The following is a 16,774-nucleotide window of genomic DNA, read 5'->3' on the forward strand; positions in this document are numbered from 1 at the left end:
ATAGAGGATGAGGACATTGATGCTTAGGACGAATGAAGGTAGTTTTTTTGTATTTCCAAGATTGTTCCCAGCAGCTAGTGGTAGTGGAGCTTTAGCCTACGTTATCTCTCAGGCACATAATGGTAGTGGGAGCTTCTATAATGACTGCAGGCATAGAATGCCTGCACCAAAAAAAAAAAAAAAAAAAAAATAGAGAACCTGCTGAACTGGTAAACAAGTTTTACCATTTTTTTGATGCATCCCTCAAGATAATGGTAACTCTTGATCAAGATGTGGTAACTTACCATATTCTTGATCCAAGTTACCATTTTCTTGAACCAAACATCAAGAAAATGGTAACCAAAACCTTGCCTCAAACCAAGTTACCACTTTTTTGATCGTTCGATCAAGAAAATGGTAACTTGGTTCAAGAATGTGGTAACCAAGCCCAATCATGACCAAAATTACCATTTTTTTGATTTTTTTCCTCAAGAAATGGTTACTTGTTCTCAAGAAATGGTAAGTTACCATTTTCTTGATCAAAGTTACCATATTCTTGAACCAAACATCAAGAAAATGGTAACAAATTAGTGAGGCAAAAAACGTTACCACTTTCTTGATCGTTCGATCAAGAAAATGGTAACTTGGTTCAAGAATATGGTAACCAAGCCCAATCTTGACCAAAGTTACCATTTTCTTGATTTTTTTCCTCAAGAAATGGTAACTTTTTCTCAAGAAATGGTAAGTTACCATTTTCTTGATCCAAGTTACCATTTTCTTGAACCAATCCTCAAGAAATGGTAACCAAATCAGTGGGGCAAAAAACGTTACCACTTTCTTGATCATTCGATCAAGAAAATGGTAACTTGGTTCAAGAATGTGGTAACGAAGCCCAATCTTGACCAAATTTACCACTTTCTTGATTTTTTTCCTCAAAAAATGGTAACTTTTTCTCAAGAAATGGTAAGTTACCATTTTCTTGATTCAAGTTACCATTTTCTTGAACCAATCCTCAAGAAAATGGTAACCAAATAAGCCAAGCAAAAAACGTTACCACTTTCTTGATCGTTCGATCAAGAAAATGGTAACTTGGTTCAAGAATGTGGTAACGAAGCCCAATCTTGACCAAAGTTACCACTTTCTTGATTTTTTTCCTCAAAAAATGGTAACTTTTTCTCAAGAAATGGTAAGTTACCATTTTCTTGATTCAAGTTACCATTTTCTTGAACCAATCCTCAAGAAAATGGTAACCAAATCAGCCAAGCAAAAAACGTTACCACTTTCTTGATCGTTCGATCAAGAAAATGGTAACTTGGTTCAAGAATGTGGTAACCAATCCCAACCTTGAACAAAGTTACCATTTTCTTGATTTTTTTTCTCAAGAAATGGTAATTTTTTCTCAAGAAATGGTAAGTTACCATTTTCTTGGTCCAAGTTACCATTTTCTTGAACCAATCCTCAAGAAAATGGTAACCAAATCAGCCAAGAAAAAATCGTTACCACTTTCTTGATTGTTCGATCAAGAAAATGGTAACTTTGATCAAGAAAGTGGTAACCAAGCCCAACCTTCACCAAAGTTACCATTTTCTTGATTTTTTTTCTCAAGAAATGGTAACTTTTTCTCAAGAAATGGTAAGTTACCATTTTCTTGATCCAAGTTACCATTTTCTTGAACCAAACATCAAGAAAATGGTAACCAAATCAGTGGGGCAAAAAATGTTACCATTTTGTTGATCCAAGTTACCATTTTCTTGAACTAAACATCAAGAGAATGGTAACTTCATCACTGGGCCAAAAATCGTTTCGCACTGCAACTGTGTATAGACGAAAGGGCAATTGCATTCGCAGACTACTAAATACAAGCTCCTGTTTGACAATCAGGTTTTGACATGCAATCCAAAATTCTGAACAAAATTGCTTCTATAGTTATATACCAAATTACCAACTATGAAATATAGGGTATTGGGTATAGGGTATTGGGTAAGTTATAGGATTTAAAATTTTAAAAAAACACAATAGGATTTAGGATATATAATATAGGGTTTAAGTTTAAGTTTCTAATTTAACCAAAACCCAAACCACTCATATTTATACATTTAGACAGTAACTGTGGTTCCTACTAATATATTTTGGCGGAAGCCTTTTAGCTCATTTCTCTTACAATTTGATTCCCTACATGTACTTAACTTTTTCGTGGAGATGTGAGTTTGTCTAGTTTCATAAAGACTATAAATTTAATTGATCCCCTTGTAATAGTTTTGACTTAATAAACAAGCAATGTTAGAATCAAGCATTTACATGTTGCTGAATATCACTGGGCCAAAAAAAGGTTTCGCACTGCAACTGTGTATACACGAAAGCGCAATTGCATTCTCAGAGTGCTAAATACGAGCTCCTGTTTGACAATCAGGTTTTGACATGCAATCAAAAATTACACAGTTTGACTAGTCTGGAAACGCGCCAGAGGCAGCATCTGTTGAAGAATCTGCCTCCTTCTTGGACACATGGAACTCTGCATGGGATTGAATGATAGGTCTACTGCATCCTCGTGCACAACTAGGGTTCCTATAAGGCATATTATTGCAGAGGCAAGCCCCTGCCCATGACATTATGTTTTTCAGCATCTCTTCTTAAATGAATGTATTTGTCTAGTCTAACATACCCAATTATCCTCTGCTAGTTTAAATTGGAGTGCCTGAATATTTACTAACGAACATGAACTTATTAACGTCTCAATAACTTAATTGTCATAATTTTCAGGATGCACACCGATACGTCATTTATTTACCAAACAATGCAGCCACGTATTCATATATACACAGTCACATTACTCACATCCATAAACAACAGAACGAACAAAATGCATAAAATAAAATGGCCAAGTATACACTTCATCCATAGTACTTAGATTGAGTCTTAGTACAACAATAACCAAGCAGATACCCAAGAAGCAATTCTCACAACATGAAAACTGCAAAATTAATCAAGAGTAACAGCAATCTTCCTGATTGTAGCCTGCCAAGTTTAGTGACGTCACAACCAGTTTTGCACATTATAATTACATTTGTTAATACGGGGAGTAAATTTCATCAGGATCAGGTGACCACGATGAGTCAGATGGCCACCATGGACGCTAATTGGCAGGGGTGCAGTCTGGCGATGACTCTGAATGATAGTCGTTCCCAGGTTCTTCATCCACCAAATCCAGGGGTCTGGACTGTTGAGATAAATCAGGGGCAGCTGACCCTTGTGATGAATCCGCGACATTTGACACTCCGGTATCTTTGGGTGGTTGTGATGCCGAAACATTGGTGAATCCACAGTTCTTGTACTCATCTACCCATATCCAGCCATGGCAGTCAGCCTTACCCTAATACAAAACACATGCATTATGACATTTCAATGTTTTGGTTGCACAAATGGTCGGCCAAACTTAACAAAAACGTTCACTTACATTAGTCCCTTTGCATCCCCAGGCTGGGCGTTGATTACCTTCAAAATTGGCAATATATTGCATCGAACCATTGTTGTCACAGTACAAAAACATGACTTTAATTTCTGAACTTGAGCTATTTAGACATCAATGCATTACTAGATTTATTTCCTATTACAGTGAAATTGAAAAACAACAACAAAAAATACCAAGACGTTAATTTCTCTTACCTTCACAACTTTTGACACCATCACCTTTAAACCCAGCAGGACACTTGTATTTGACCTCTCCATCATCATGTTTAGAGAAATAATAGGTTTAAAATAAATATATTTTCCAAGAGCAGAATGTTTTGTTTTTTTTTTTTTTTTTTAAAAAGGGAACACATAAAGATCACTTACCGTACAAGCAAAATATGCATGTCCATCTTGAGCTTCATGCCAACCACCTCCATTGTTTACCTTGCACCTCCCAGGCCCACTCGCTGGAAGCCAATGGTAATATTAATATATTGAAATACAATGTGCAACAAAAGGAAAACTTTTGCAAAGTGGAAGTATTCTAGCTATAATTTGATTAACATGAAGAAGAATATAAGAACTGAAATTTCAGTGCAGATTTCCATTGATCTGTAACCCATACATATTTATTTTTAGAACTAAGTCTGCAATATCTAGATATAAACAACTAGGATCATTAAATCTTGATCAAACCTTTTGAGCAACTTGAATGCAAAACCAGGAGCATTAAAATAATGTTGCAAATCTTCACCTTATATTTGTGATAACATGAGTCATCTGTGAGACAAAGGGTTAGAAAATACAAAGCACTAGAATCCAGGACAGTTGCATACAAGAGAATGCATGGACATGTATGGGGAAACATACCCCTCATGTGAATGACCCACCACTTGAGGTAATACTCAATCAGTCCCACAACTTGTGGTGTGGATCATTTGTTTTCTAGGATCTGAGTTTATAACCCTCACAAATATATATGCTCAATGTACGGTTTGGTCATGAATAATATGACCTGATTTTGATGCCACCCAACAAATTTCAGCTTCTTTCAAATGGAAGTACTTAGAAGTGGTGCACATTGATGAAAAGGCATCATGGTCCACCCAACAAGAGAGTAGCCTTTTTTCAAGCAATGATATAGAAAACTCTTCCCTCAGCCACATTAGGCCAAGTATATAACTCTCAGCAAGTTCGAAAAGCAAAAACAAATGAAGCCACATATGATTTTCATGCCAAGCTAAACAGCAAATATAGGTAATGCAGCCTGTTTATGTCACCCAAGAAGGTCATTCTTGGTGGCCGGATTACCTTTTAAACTTTTAAGACTTTCCCTTTCTTGATAAGGCATTGCAATACCACTACATGATTTTCATTTGTTTTTTTTTTTTTTACTGCACTAGGAAATTTTCATTAGCTGTGAATGTGTGATACAATGGTGCAGATTTGATTGAATGTGTGATACAATGGTGCAGATTTGATTGAATGACGCCTGAATGATTGAACAACCTATTAGGCAGACTATATCACAAGGAAAAAAGGACCAAAGGGAGGAGGGAGAAATCATTCAGAAACTTCGAGGACAATAAACATTAAATTCAAAGCATCACAAATCTATTTGTTCTTTCCTCCTTTTAATTGAATAAAACAGCCATAAATGATGCCATGAAGTTTGGCACAGTTCATGCCATTGTTTACATTCCCTGCAACATGAGGTAAAATGCAGCATATTTTGATTAACTTGTAATTTAATCTCTAAAATCCTGTTCTGCATCTGTTTTTGTATCATCCTCCCACGAAATAAAGAAGCCTTCCTCTAAAACGAACAGCTCTGTGGTCTGCAAAAGAGGAACCAGATGGTTCTAAGGAAATCAATATAGGTCAAAACAACCAAGGCATTCATTATCAAAGTTGGAATTGAATTCTTAATTTGACTCCTTACTTTGAAGATACAGAAGCAATTCTGATCACATTTTCATTTATCCTCATTTGAAGGTTCTTCTTCATCCTTTTGTTGGGACTAGAATACCAGGAAAGGAAAAACATTTAAAAGTGGGAAATATATTGTAGAAATTTGGTACTGCAAAAAGAGATACTAACACCACAGGAAAATGAGTTTTATAACAAACAAAAACAGAAGCATATCCAGTCACCCAATAAGTTTTCATGTGTAAGGTTTGTGAACACACCTCAGACTGATTCTTCAGAGATGCAAGAAGATCTTTCACTGAAGGATCATTGGGGTCAACTCCTGGAAGCTGTAAGAAAAATAAAATATCAGGTCAACAGCAACATAATTATACATGGAATACAACAGGACACGTTCAATTACATACAGGCCAAAAAAACAGGTTCAATTACGCATACAGATTCAAGGATAGATGACAGAAAAGACTGATCCTCCAACACCTTGCTCACATCTGACTGGGATGATGGCTCTCCTGTACTTTCCTGCATGGACATTTGAAGAGCTGCATGCACCAAAGAAATAATAAGCATGCAGGAAGGAACCAGATATTATCAAATCTATCTGTCAATGTTCAGAAGCTTGGCAAATCAATTAACCAGACAAAAATTAAATATAAAGCAAAACAAAAGGCCACATTGATAGGTGTTCAGATTTTGATGTCCAACTTCAGCACATTAATAAATAGTTAACATTGATTTTACAACGATTAATAGCTTACTTTTAACTGAGAATTTTAAAAATAAAAAAAACATAAAATCATGAACAAGTTTACACATAACAAGCATACAACAATGTAAGAAAAGAGCAAAATAATGATGCAGGTTTGGGGCAGCTAAGCATCCATGGCTGTGAGTATGAATTATGTGAATCCATGACTCATAGGTATGGAATTCAGCAATCCATACCACTAGTGACAAAAGTCGAAAGTGAAATGTATGCAGCAAATGGACCAGTAATTTACATGTACATAAAAAAGAACTACTAAATGTAAACCTATGATTGGTATATTCTTCTGACGGCATTTCTTATCAAGAAAAGAAAAGAAAAAAGTATGGCTATGAAGTCCAATAGTTGTAGAGATGAACTAGATGCTGCTGAAATGAAAGGAATGTGATCTTCCAAAGTCAAACAAGGATACAAATCTCATGTTAAACTACTGTCCATGCAACAGAACAACAGAAGCATCTTGTAAATAATTTTCCACATGTAAAAAGTAATCAAATAAAAGAAGCTCAAGTTACCACCCAGTCACCTACCCCTTAATAATTAAAAAAATGGAATCAAAGAACACACCTAAAGCCAACTCCTGATCCGCACTAGTTGCCTCTGACATCTCAGCATCACCCGCTGAATTAGCAGATCCAGAGTTACTCATCGACATTGCAAGAGCCTGCTTTAGTAAGTCATTGTCATCAACCTATCACCATAACATACGCCAAGGCCAATTCAGGTTACAGGAGTTCTTTGAATGATAACAAATGATGAGAGAAAAACCAACACAATAAAGACTTCATGAACTACAAAAAGCTACATGCAAACACAAACACACATCACGATAAGAACTGACACCAACCATATCATCAGAAAGTTTCTTATCCTCGTTGAGAGATGAAGCATTAACATGTTCGGTCATGGTTGCATCCTCTGATTTGGATGACAGTTCCTCTCCTTTTTCTTGTCTAGCAGCTTCCTCAGCAGATCTTTTGGCAGCAGCTTCTTGCCTTGCCCTTTCCTCTTCCATGGAGACTCTAAGGGCAAGAGCAAGCTCAGGATCGATATTGGGATCTACACCAAAATCATAGCCCGAACCACCAATAGCAGCAGCAACTGCTGCTGCTGCTGCCCCTGCAAAGCCACTTCCTCCTTCTCCATCGCCAGTGAATACAGGTGTACTGCCAAGTAAAACGAAAAACAGGTGAAGATAAAAATGAAAGTAGAAATCCTGTTATAGTTCATATAATTTGGTAAACAATATTTTGATCGTAAAGAGGATATTTTTCAAGATTCGCCTTTATCTTTCTAATATCTATTATTCTCACTTTTATGTTCTTTCTCCGTACTAACATATTGTTTTTGATACACTTGAGTCATTTCCTACTTTCTTTATGTTCTTGACTTGTAAATGAAATGGTATGAATCTAAACCTTACATTCCAATTAGTTCCAGTGATAAATAACTTTAAATTTGGCATTATAAGCTTTTCTATAAACAGACATGGACAAACACCAAAGATGGTACCTTATAAGAACATCAGATAGAGCATTTGGACCAGGAGGGACATGTACTAAATGACTGCTGTCATTATTATTAACAGCAGAAAGAAGGGCCTCCAGCTTCTCTGGCTTCCCATCATCTTCGTCACCAAAATCAACAATATCAAGAGCAACACTGTTCTTCTTCAGTTTCTTCCCAATCATTTCCAATACCTTCTTTTCATATTTAACAGGACTGAACACACAGAACAAATTTTAGATGTCAACAACAAAAAAAGAAAAAAGGAATGGGCAAGTAGACAGAACTTAGCATTATCTACCTTCCAGCAAAAACTATAATCCGCTGTTGCTGATTTTTGTTTTGGCGATGCTTAAGAGCCAATTGAGCTACCTGGATTGCAGCTGTTATGTTCATCTCACCCCCCATTTCAAGACCTATATTAAAGGAATTAGAGAATTGCACATAAATTAACAAGAAAAAGGAAAGTTTGATACTTTGATGGACATCAAGATGGAAAAATAAGAAGAGATAAGAAAGCACCTATTAAAATAACAAAAGCCAGCATGCAAAATAAAACCAAAGCTAAACAAAACCTTGATAAGCAGAAAATGGGAGACTCCAGTGTCGGACGAAGGTGTAGTTAATTTGAAGAAACAAACAAACCTAAGAAAACCCCTAATTTGAAGAAAAACATAAACCCCAAAAAACCCCTAATTTGAAACCTTATTTCATAAAGAAGAAACCCAAGAGGATGAGGTAGAGAGAATGCTAAAAAGCGAAAGAGAGGAGGAATAGCTTACCGAGAGAGTGAGAGACTGTCTTGGCTTCAGTTAAATTGCTGCAAGTGCCTGTTGAGCCTGCATAAATTAGTTCAAAATCCAAATATTAAATTCATGAAAGAGATAGAGAGTTTGACATATGAATAAATCTACAAAATCAAATGTAAACAAATCGAAGCCCTAACCTGGGTGAGAGAGACAGAGTCGGAGTTTTATAGTTTCTGAGAGATCGAAACTCGGTGAGAGAGAGAGTCTGAGTGAGTTTTCTGGGTTTCTAGGTTTCGAAACTCAGTGAGAGAGGGTCTGAGTTTTCTGGTATGATGGGCGATGGACGTGCTAGGATGGGTTTCTGAGTTTTCTGCGTTTTTGGTGGGAGGATGGCGAAAGGGTGGCGACAGCCAGGATTGAACGACAGTGCCAGGACGGCGAGAGAGAGTCGAGGGCGGCGAGAGAGGGTCTGGGTGAGGCTACGTTATTTATTTTGAATGGAGAGTGAAATGAGCGGAAGATCTGTGTGATTTGAGTTTTACCACTTTTTTGATGCATCCCTCAAGAAAGTGGTAACTCTGTCAAGATTTGGTTACTTACCAAATTTTGACTATGAGTTACCACTTTCTTGAGGGATGCATCAAAAAAGTGGTAACTTCACAAAACTGCTTAAAACCCAAGTTACCACTTTCTTGATCTTAAATTCAAGAAAATGGTAAATTCACATCAAGAATGTGGTAACCACCTACGCATGCAACTGTATATAGATGAAAACGCAATTGCATTCTCTGAGTATTAAAAACTAGCTCCTGTTTGCCAATCGGGTTTGAACATGCAATCACAAAATTATATCTTGACCAAACTTACCATTTTCTTGATTTTTTTTCTCAAGAAATGGTAATATTAGCTCAAGAAATGGTAAGTTACCACATTTTTGATCAAAGTTACCATTTTCTTATACCAAACATCAAGAAAATGGTAACCAAATCAGCCAAGCAAAACACGTTACTACTTTCTTGATCAATCGATCAAGAAAATGGTAACTTGGTTCAAGAAAGTGGTAAATTTGGGTCTTTCAAGTTTTGTGCTAAATTCTTCGTGATGTGCCATCCACACAGACGATGTGGAACTCCAGGAAGAACTGCATCTATGGCATTGCGCATAGCAAGGTCTCCATCGGTAATTACCGACTCAGGCCGCTTGTCCCTCATGGAAGATACGAAGGTCTCCAACAACCATGTGTATGTCTCCTTGGTCTCGTCCCCAAGGATCGCACATCCAAAAATAGTACTTGATAGATGGTTATTTGCACCGACAAACAACACTAGAGGCTTCTCATAGTAATTTGTCTTGTAAGTGCTATCAAACAGCACAACATCTCCAAAACAAGTGTAATCCACTAGAGATTGCGAGTCTCTCCAAAACAAGTTTACCAACTTGTTTTCCTCGTCCACACTAAACTTACAATATAATTCGGGGTCACTGTCGACTTTCCCACTCAAGTATGCAAGTGCAGCTTCAATGTCACCCTCAAAAAGGATTTCTCGGCGTCTACAATTCACCTTATTGTACAAATCCTTGATCGTGTAACCAACATTACGGTAGCCTCCTGCTCGGTCGACCATGTACTCGTATATTTGGCACGTCCTAATTGATACACCTCGCATTGAAGTGGCCTGGAAAAGATCATCGTTCGGGATAGAGCGGTGTGATCGGATTAGAGGAGCCTCGCGTGACATTGCCAATGGGTGGTTGTGTTCCACACAGAATTTCTTCACAACATAACAATCACTTTTCCTACATAAGCCAATGCGGAATGCTGCTGGACAATTAACTCTTGTGATGCCCCTGGGACATCGCTTCTTATTCGGTGAGTTTATGTACTTCTCGGCTCTTTCGCCTTCCTTGTCACAAACCCATAATCTACTACAGAATTTATCGGTCACCACGGACCGTCTCCCATCACGTACCCTAACACCAAATCCCATCGCCGAGGCATAATCTCTGTAAAACTTGTCTGCTTCTTCCAGTGACAAAAATTCAGAGTCTATAAGGTCATTTTCAGTTAGCTGCTCATAACTTATCCCGTTGTGCTGCAGAATATCACCAAACCGAAACATGTTGCGAGTAGGGGTTGAAGGACCGGGAACATTCTGAGCTTCGTGGGGTGCAGATGTTGAAGCAAATCTGTTACAAGCGGTACCCATGTCTCCCTGCTGCAAAATAGATATATTTTTTAAGTAAACAATTCATGAACTGTCCATGACGAAAGTGCAATTGCATTCTCAGACCAGTCAATACAATCTACTGTTTGCCAATCATGTTTTGACATGCAATCAAATAACATTTTGCACAAATAACAAAAAAAAAAAAATTGAAATGCCAGTTTCAAGCCAATTATTCAGACAAAATACTACCCATAATTGTAAACCCTACCAAATTCTACCCAACTCACTCAATCGAACCAATTTGAAGTCAAATTGTCAAGCTCAATGGGAAACGTCAAGAGTAATTTTAACCCAAATTCTTAAATCCCTAAATATATCCATACCTTGAAATCGAACAATTATCAAAACTATCCACATGAACCCATACCCCAATAACAATCTTAAGCCAAATCCTCAAATTAAATGGGAAAACATCAAGACCATACCAACCTCATGCTATCATCATCGATTTCAGATTCTCAAACGGAACCCACAACAAATTACTCATAATTTCATTGAACAAAAGCCACAATCATGGAGGATGATTTAAACCAAAAAACAAAGCCCCTCATGACTTAACCCATTAATTAAGCCACAACTATGAAGGGTGATTTAACCCAAAAGCCCGTCCTGAGTAGCCAATTTATTCTACCCAACAAATTAAAAAACAAAAAATACAGAATTAATTACAAAAATGATGGAGAAAAAAAAACCCATTCTGAAAATGAAAAGCTCAAGCACCTTAATGGGATCAACCTTCTCACCCTGCACAACCACCTTGTGAGTCTTGCAATTTGTGCTCACATCTTCAACCCCTAAAATTAAACACAAACAACCCATTAACATAAATCTCAAAACATAAATTACTTGTTCCTTAAATATAAGATGCAAGAATAGAAGCTAGGGGAATTTTCCTTGACAAACATATTTGTTTCAATATTCAGTTCAGGCATATGCATTGCACTCATCACTGTATTATTCAATGGCACCAACAAAACAAACTCAGAAAAACAGCACGTAACGAGTTCATAAAATCATAAGCTAAAATGCGACCATGTGATGTCTTGTATACCTGCAAATGCATGCCTAGATTAACTCAGCCACATTGAAATTTGGAAATAGATAGAACACATCCTACAATTTCAACCAAAACAAACATGGATGGAAACAATGAATTCACTTAATCATAATATACTTGATTTTATACTAAACATATTATTCCTACTTATATTAAACACATTAAGACTTTTATACTAAGAAAATAATACAAAATTGTGAATTAAGACTTTTATACTAAACAGATTATTCCTACTTATATTTCATATTAAGTAAGCAATCGCTCTTACAACTTGTATATATTCACAACACTACCCAAATAGATAGTAGAAAAGACAGTCACCATAATTCTCAAAGTAAGAGAGAGAGGGAGAGATAGAGGGAGTGAGTGAGAGAGAGAGAGAGAGAGAGAGAGAGAGAGAGAGAGAGAGAGAGAGAGAGAGAGAGAGAGAGTACCTTCAGGTAGACCTCCTCTTGCCAATTGTCTAGATGTGAAATCTATTTCTCAAATGTGGAAGTCAGTGTTCCTATTAAACAAGTAAACAGAACATGCAAGCACTAGTCAATTGAAAAACTACAAACGTTGTGGTTATATATATGTAATTCGACAAAGTGTCTTCAATAAGATGAATAGATATCCCAAGAAGTGAAACTTTCTATGTACAAATTCTGAAACAAGAATAATCAAGGTAAAAGTCCAACTTCCATATAATTCCAGAAAATGACAATGATTTCATTTAATAAAAAAAAGGACATATTTAAGATATTTTTACTGCACATACATACACTTCCTAGAAGCTATCTAATACAGTCCTATTTCATAGTTTGTAAATGAAGCAGTCAAATGTTTCATAATATATTGCAACAAGTTAACAACTGCAAGAGCAAAGAAATTATTGCATTGATAAAAGATATGAGAATCCAAAAAAAAAAAAAAACCTGCAAGAGGAAAGAGACTCTAGGCTTCATAATGAAGAGAAAGTCATGTCAATCAATAGACATTACTATTGACCTTCAGCAATCACTCAATCTTCTCATCTTTTTTAGCAATTGTGTGCTTGAAGGATGCTACCTGCAAGATTTAATAGATAATTACAAATTTTGATTAAGAGATGCATAAAAGTAAAAACATTTAGTGAAAAGAAGATTACTTTTTACGTAAAAAGATTAGGTAGACACAATATAGTAACAGGATAATTTCAATAAGAACATATACATCTCACTTGACTGTCTACCATGGCTTCAAAATGTACCATGGGCTTTAAAGTTAAGTTAAAGTAAAACTTTCAATTTGTTCTCCCTAAAGCAATACTGTCTTTCAACTAGTGCAAATTTTAGTTAATGAATATTGACACCCAAAAAAAAGTGGAAAAGCTAAACAGTGCATGCATTTCCAGTTTATGGATGTCATCATATGAATTGTAGACCCAGCCTACAAGGGTGCTCAACAAACCCATCCTACGCATGATCTCATACCTTCCAGTTATTTAGAAATATTGCTCTCCACCTGATCAAGTTTCTGAATAATTTCAACGGAACCTCATCATCGTAAAGTATATCTAATTTTAAACCTTCATGGAAAATAAAATAGCCTAACAAATCAGCCCCACTTACGTACTCCTCCTCCCCCCCCCCCCCCTTTCCAAGATTTTGAAAAGAAAAAGAGCATAAAAACAAACCCCACTTTTCTTTTTCCTTGCACAAATTAAAAAGAAAAAAGGGAAATCTATAACTATTCACTACAAATGAAAAAACTCTTATTGCCACACGAAAAAATAGTACGCAATCAATTAATTGGAAAGGTAGTAATCCTTCATATATCAGAGGTCAAAGAAAAGATGATATTCAGAATCAATAGTAAAGAAATAAAGGTGTGCACTGTGATAATCCTTCATATATTCCTAAATTGTCCACTCTTTAATAAAACTAATGCATGTAATTGTCCCCTGTGCATAGTCATAGTCAAACTTATTCCTAACAAAAACAAACACACAGAGGAGAACCTTAGAAAAATGAATATACCGATTCTCCTTTTGATTTAGCAGTGCCAATTTGTTTTCATACTCTGCTTCCCAGATGTCAGTGGTGCACAGGGATAAAAGGGATTTGGGATTGAAGTTGACAAATCACATAATTCAACCTGCATAAACACAGGTCATCCCTGCGCAGAAATATTTGTCATTCAACGTGTCTTGGCTTCAGTTAAATTGCTGCAAGTGCCTGTTGAGCCTGCATAAATTAGTTCAAAATCCAAATATTAAATTCATGAAAGAGATAGAGAGTTTGACATATGAATAAATCTACAAAATCAAATGTAAACAAATCGAAGCCCTAACCTGGGTGAGAGAGACAGAGTCGGAGTTTTATAGTTTCTGAGAGATCGAAACTCGGTGAGAGAAAGAGTCTGAGTGAGTTTTCTGGGTTTCTAGGTTTCGAAACTCAGTGAGAGAGGGTCTGAGTCTTCTGGTATGATGGGCGATGGACGTGCTAGGATGGGTTTCTGAGTTTTCTGCGTTTTTGGTGGGAGGATGGCGAAAGGGTGGCCAAGTGAGGATTGAACGACAGTGCCAGGACGGCGAGAGAGAGTCGAGGGCGGCGAGCGAGGGTCTGGGTGAGGCTACGTTATTTATTTTGAATGGAGAGTGAAATGAGCGGAAGTTCTGTGTGATTTGGGTTTTACCACTTTTTTGATGCATCCCTCAAGAAAGTGGTAACTCTGTCAAGATTTGGTTACTTACCAAATTTTGACTATGAGTTACCACTTTCTTGAGGGATGCATCAAAAAAGTGGTAACTTCACAAAACTCCTAAAACCCAAGTTACCACTTTCTTGATCTTAAATTCAAGAAAATGGTAAATTCACATCAAGAATGTGGTATCCACCTACGCATGCAACTGTATATAGATGAAAAGGCAATTGCATTCTCTGAGTATTAAAAACTAGCTCCTGTATGCCAATCCGGTTTGAACATACAATCACAAAATTATATCTTGACCAAACTTACCTTTTTCTTGATCTTTTTTCTCAAGAAATGGTAAAATTTTCTCAAGAAATGGTAAGTTACCACATTCTTGATCAAAGTTACCATTTTCTTGAACCAACCATCAAGAAAATGGTAACCAAATCAGCCAAGCAAAACACGTTACCAAATTCTTTCAAGTTTGGGTCACAAAAAAAACTTATAAATTAGCACTTCTATTAAAATTTCCATCCAAAAAACTGTTAAGTGCCACATGGACAATGCTGACGTGGCATTTGTTGTTGACATGACATACTGGTAGGGGTATTTTCGAGTAAAGGTGGACATTATCTTATTCAATAAAAAAAATTAAGGAATGTGACTACATTGAGTTTCGAACTGCTGACCACCAAGTTGAAACTCAAGCACTCCTCCACCTGAACTAACTTCACTTCTACTAAAAGTAAATAGATAAAACAATAAAGAAAAGAATAAATTTGTAAACTTTGATATGATTAATTTGGTATAATTCTGTTAATAAATCATTTTCTATAATTCTATCTTTACAAACTTGAAAGGATTGATTTCAAGTAATAGATTTAGGCCCCGTTTTGGGATTGCAGTGAAGGATCCAAAAGCTACTGTGTATGACAATTCTCAATCACCTACAGCAGTTTTGGTGTTTGGTAAAAAAATTAAAAACTGTTTTTCCTCACAATTCTCAACTTTCCATAGCACAAACAAAAAGTGCACAAGTTTCTAAGTGATTTTGAAAGCTGCAATGATCACAGCAACAATTAATATTTTATTTTACCTATAATATCCTCATTAATTTTTATTGTACGGAGCTCAGATGTTTTCTTTCATCTTCCATTGTAATCTTTTCTGATTCGATGGGGTTATGTACCTGCACATTAATGCAAGTTGAATACATAAACAAATACCATATTTCATCTTTCAGCCCTACGTTACCCTATAAAACAAAAAACACAAGTTGAATATATATCATCATACTGCTTTTTGTATTCACAGCACTTTTAAAAACATAATTTACCAAACACTCAACTATTTTACTTCATAGCTGACTTTACTTCACAGCTGGCTTTACTTCACAACTGTTTGACTTCACAGCTATTTTTTCTCACAGCTGTTTTTTCTCACAGCAATCTAAAACTAAGCCTTAGAGAAACAAATAATAATAAAGAACATGACAGATTTTTACTCAGTTGTAGTAGTAGGCAAAATCAAAATGTTCTGAGGCTTCAAATCACAGTGAATATAACCACACTGATGAATTTGCTTAATTCCTTCAAATCCTTGACAAGATCTTCAAGGGAGCCTCTGGTGGCAAATTCCAAAAACAAATGGTAATCATAAACCACCTTACCCTTCTCATTGGCTGTGATTTCTACACCATATATACCACTCAAGGACAAAAGGGCAACCCTTAAACCTACATCACCCTTTGTTGCATCTTTTTCTTCACATTTGCAAATGAGACTACAAGTCTACAAGGGTCCAATACGTTTAGTGTTGTAAATGTCAAAGAGCAATTTATGTGATAACTGTATTGCATTTAAAAAAAAAAAAAATTAGAGAAGGCTGTAACTTAATTCAAGAAGCATCCATTTTGAAAAATTACAGTAAGCCAACTTAGCAAATCATCAAAGCAAATGTTGAAACCAACATGTGACATAGCATGTTGAGCAAGACAGTGCGCCGCCGCAATGCTTGCGCATCTGCAGTAGCAACAGACCAACGAGTCAAAGCCCAACAGAAGAAACTTTGCATCTTCGACTAAAACCTCATCTGCTGCAAAGCAATAAGAAGTCTCATTGATGCTGCGAACAGCATCTTGGGATCCATTTCAATATAACTGTATTGCATTAATTGGACAGAGAAATTATTTTCAGATGATCACAGGTTCAACGTAACTTCCTAGTCCTAAGGACCTACATGTTGGAAAAAAACCAATTTCCAAACCAATTTCCAAAATGCTTTTTAGATGAATGAGAAATTGCCTTCAAAAGAGCATAATTGAATTATGTTTTATGGGTGTTAAATTGTTGTACTTTTTCAAAGGAGTATGACTTTTAGACAAATGTTTAAACTAAAAGGATGTGTTTGTTCTTTCTAACAAGATTGTGTCTATTTAAATAGACACTACATTTTA

General features: G+C 36.2%; 2 protein-coding genes across 12 annotated transcripts; both read right to left on the reverse strand.

The window, feature by feature from the left end:
* Nucleotides 1-2,821: 2,821 nt before the first annotated feature.
* LOC147273452 (26S proteasome non-ATPase regulatory subunit 4 homolog) lies at nucleotides 2,822-14,138 on the reverse strand. Of its 11 annotated transcripts, none has more exons than XM_086256889.1 (12): nucleotides 13,979-14,138; nucleotides 13,665-13,871; nucleotides 13,114-13,149; nucleotides 7,932-8,035; nucleotides 7,637-7,846; nucleotides 6,972-7,290; nucleotides 6,692-6,815; nucleotides 5,797-5,900; nucleotides 5,619-5,687; nucleotides 5,372-5,449; nucleotides 3,434-5,267; nucleotides 2,822-3,349 (listed from the first exon to the last, which is right to left on the reverse strand). In XM_086256889.1, the coding sequence occupies exons 3-10, from the start codon at nucleotides 13,114-13,116 to the stop codon at nucleotides 5,405-5,407; spliced, it is 978 nt and encodes a 325-aa protein (XP_086113015.1). In that variant the 5' UTR covers nucleotides 13,117-13,149; nucleotides 13,665-13,871; nucleotides 13,979-14,138; the 3' UTR covers nucleotides 2,822-3,349; nucleotides 3,434-5,267; nucleotides 5,372-5,404. The 11 variants fall into 11 exon arrangements, with proteins under 11 accessions (XP_086113015.1, XP_086113014.1, XP_086113019.1 ...); XM_086256888.1 differs by having other exon boundaries at nucleotides 13,114-13,161; XM_086256893.1 differs by having other exon boundaries at nucleotides 13,646-13,871.
* On the reverse strand, nucleotides 9,429-11,697 carry LOC147273453 (protein FAR1-RELATED SEQUENCE 5-like). Its single transcript, XM_086256576.1, has 3 exons — nucleotides 11,659-11,697; nucleotides 11,328-11,401; nucleotides 9,429-10,595 (listed from the first exon to the last, which is right to left on the reverse strand). Exon 3 carries the CDS (start codon nucleotides 10,584-10,586, stop codon nucleotides 9,429-9,431), a length of 1,158 nt encoding a protein of 385 aa, XP_086112702.1. The 5' UTR covers nucleotides 10,587-10,595; nucleotides 11,328-11,401; nucleotides 11,659-11,697.
* Nucleotides 14,139-16,774: the final 2,636 nt, after the last annotated feature.

Source organism: Dryas octopetala, chromosome 9, assembly GCF_963921425.1.
Source record: "Dryas octopetala chromosome 9, drDryOcto1.1, whole genome shotgun sequence".
Taxonomy (NCBI): Eukaryota; Viridiplantae; Streptophyta; class Magnoliopsida; order Rosales; family Rosaceae; genus Dryas; species Dryas octopetala.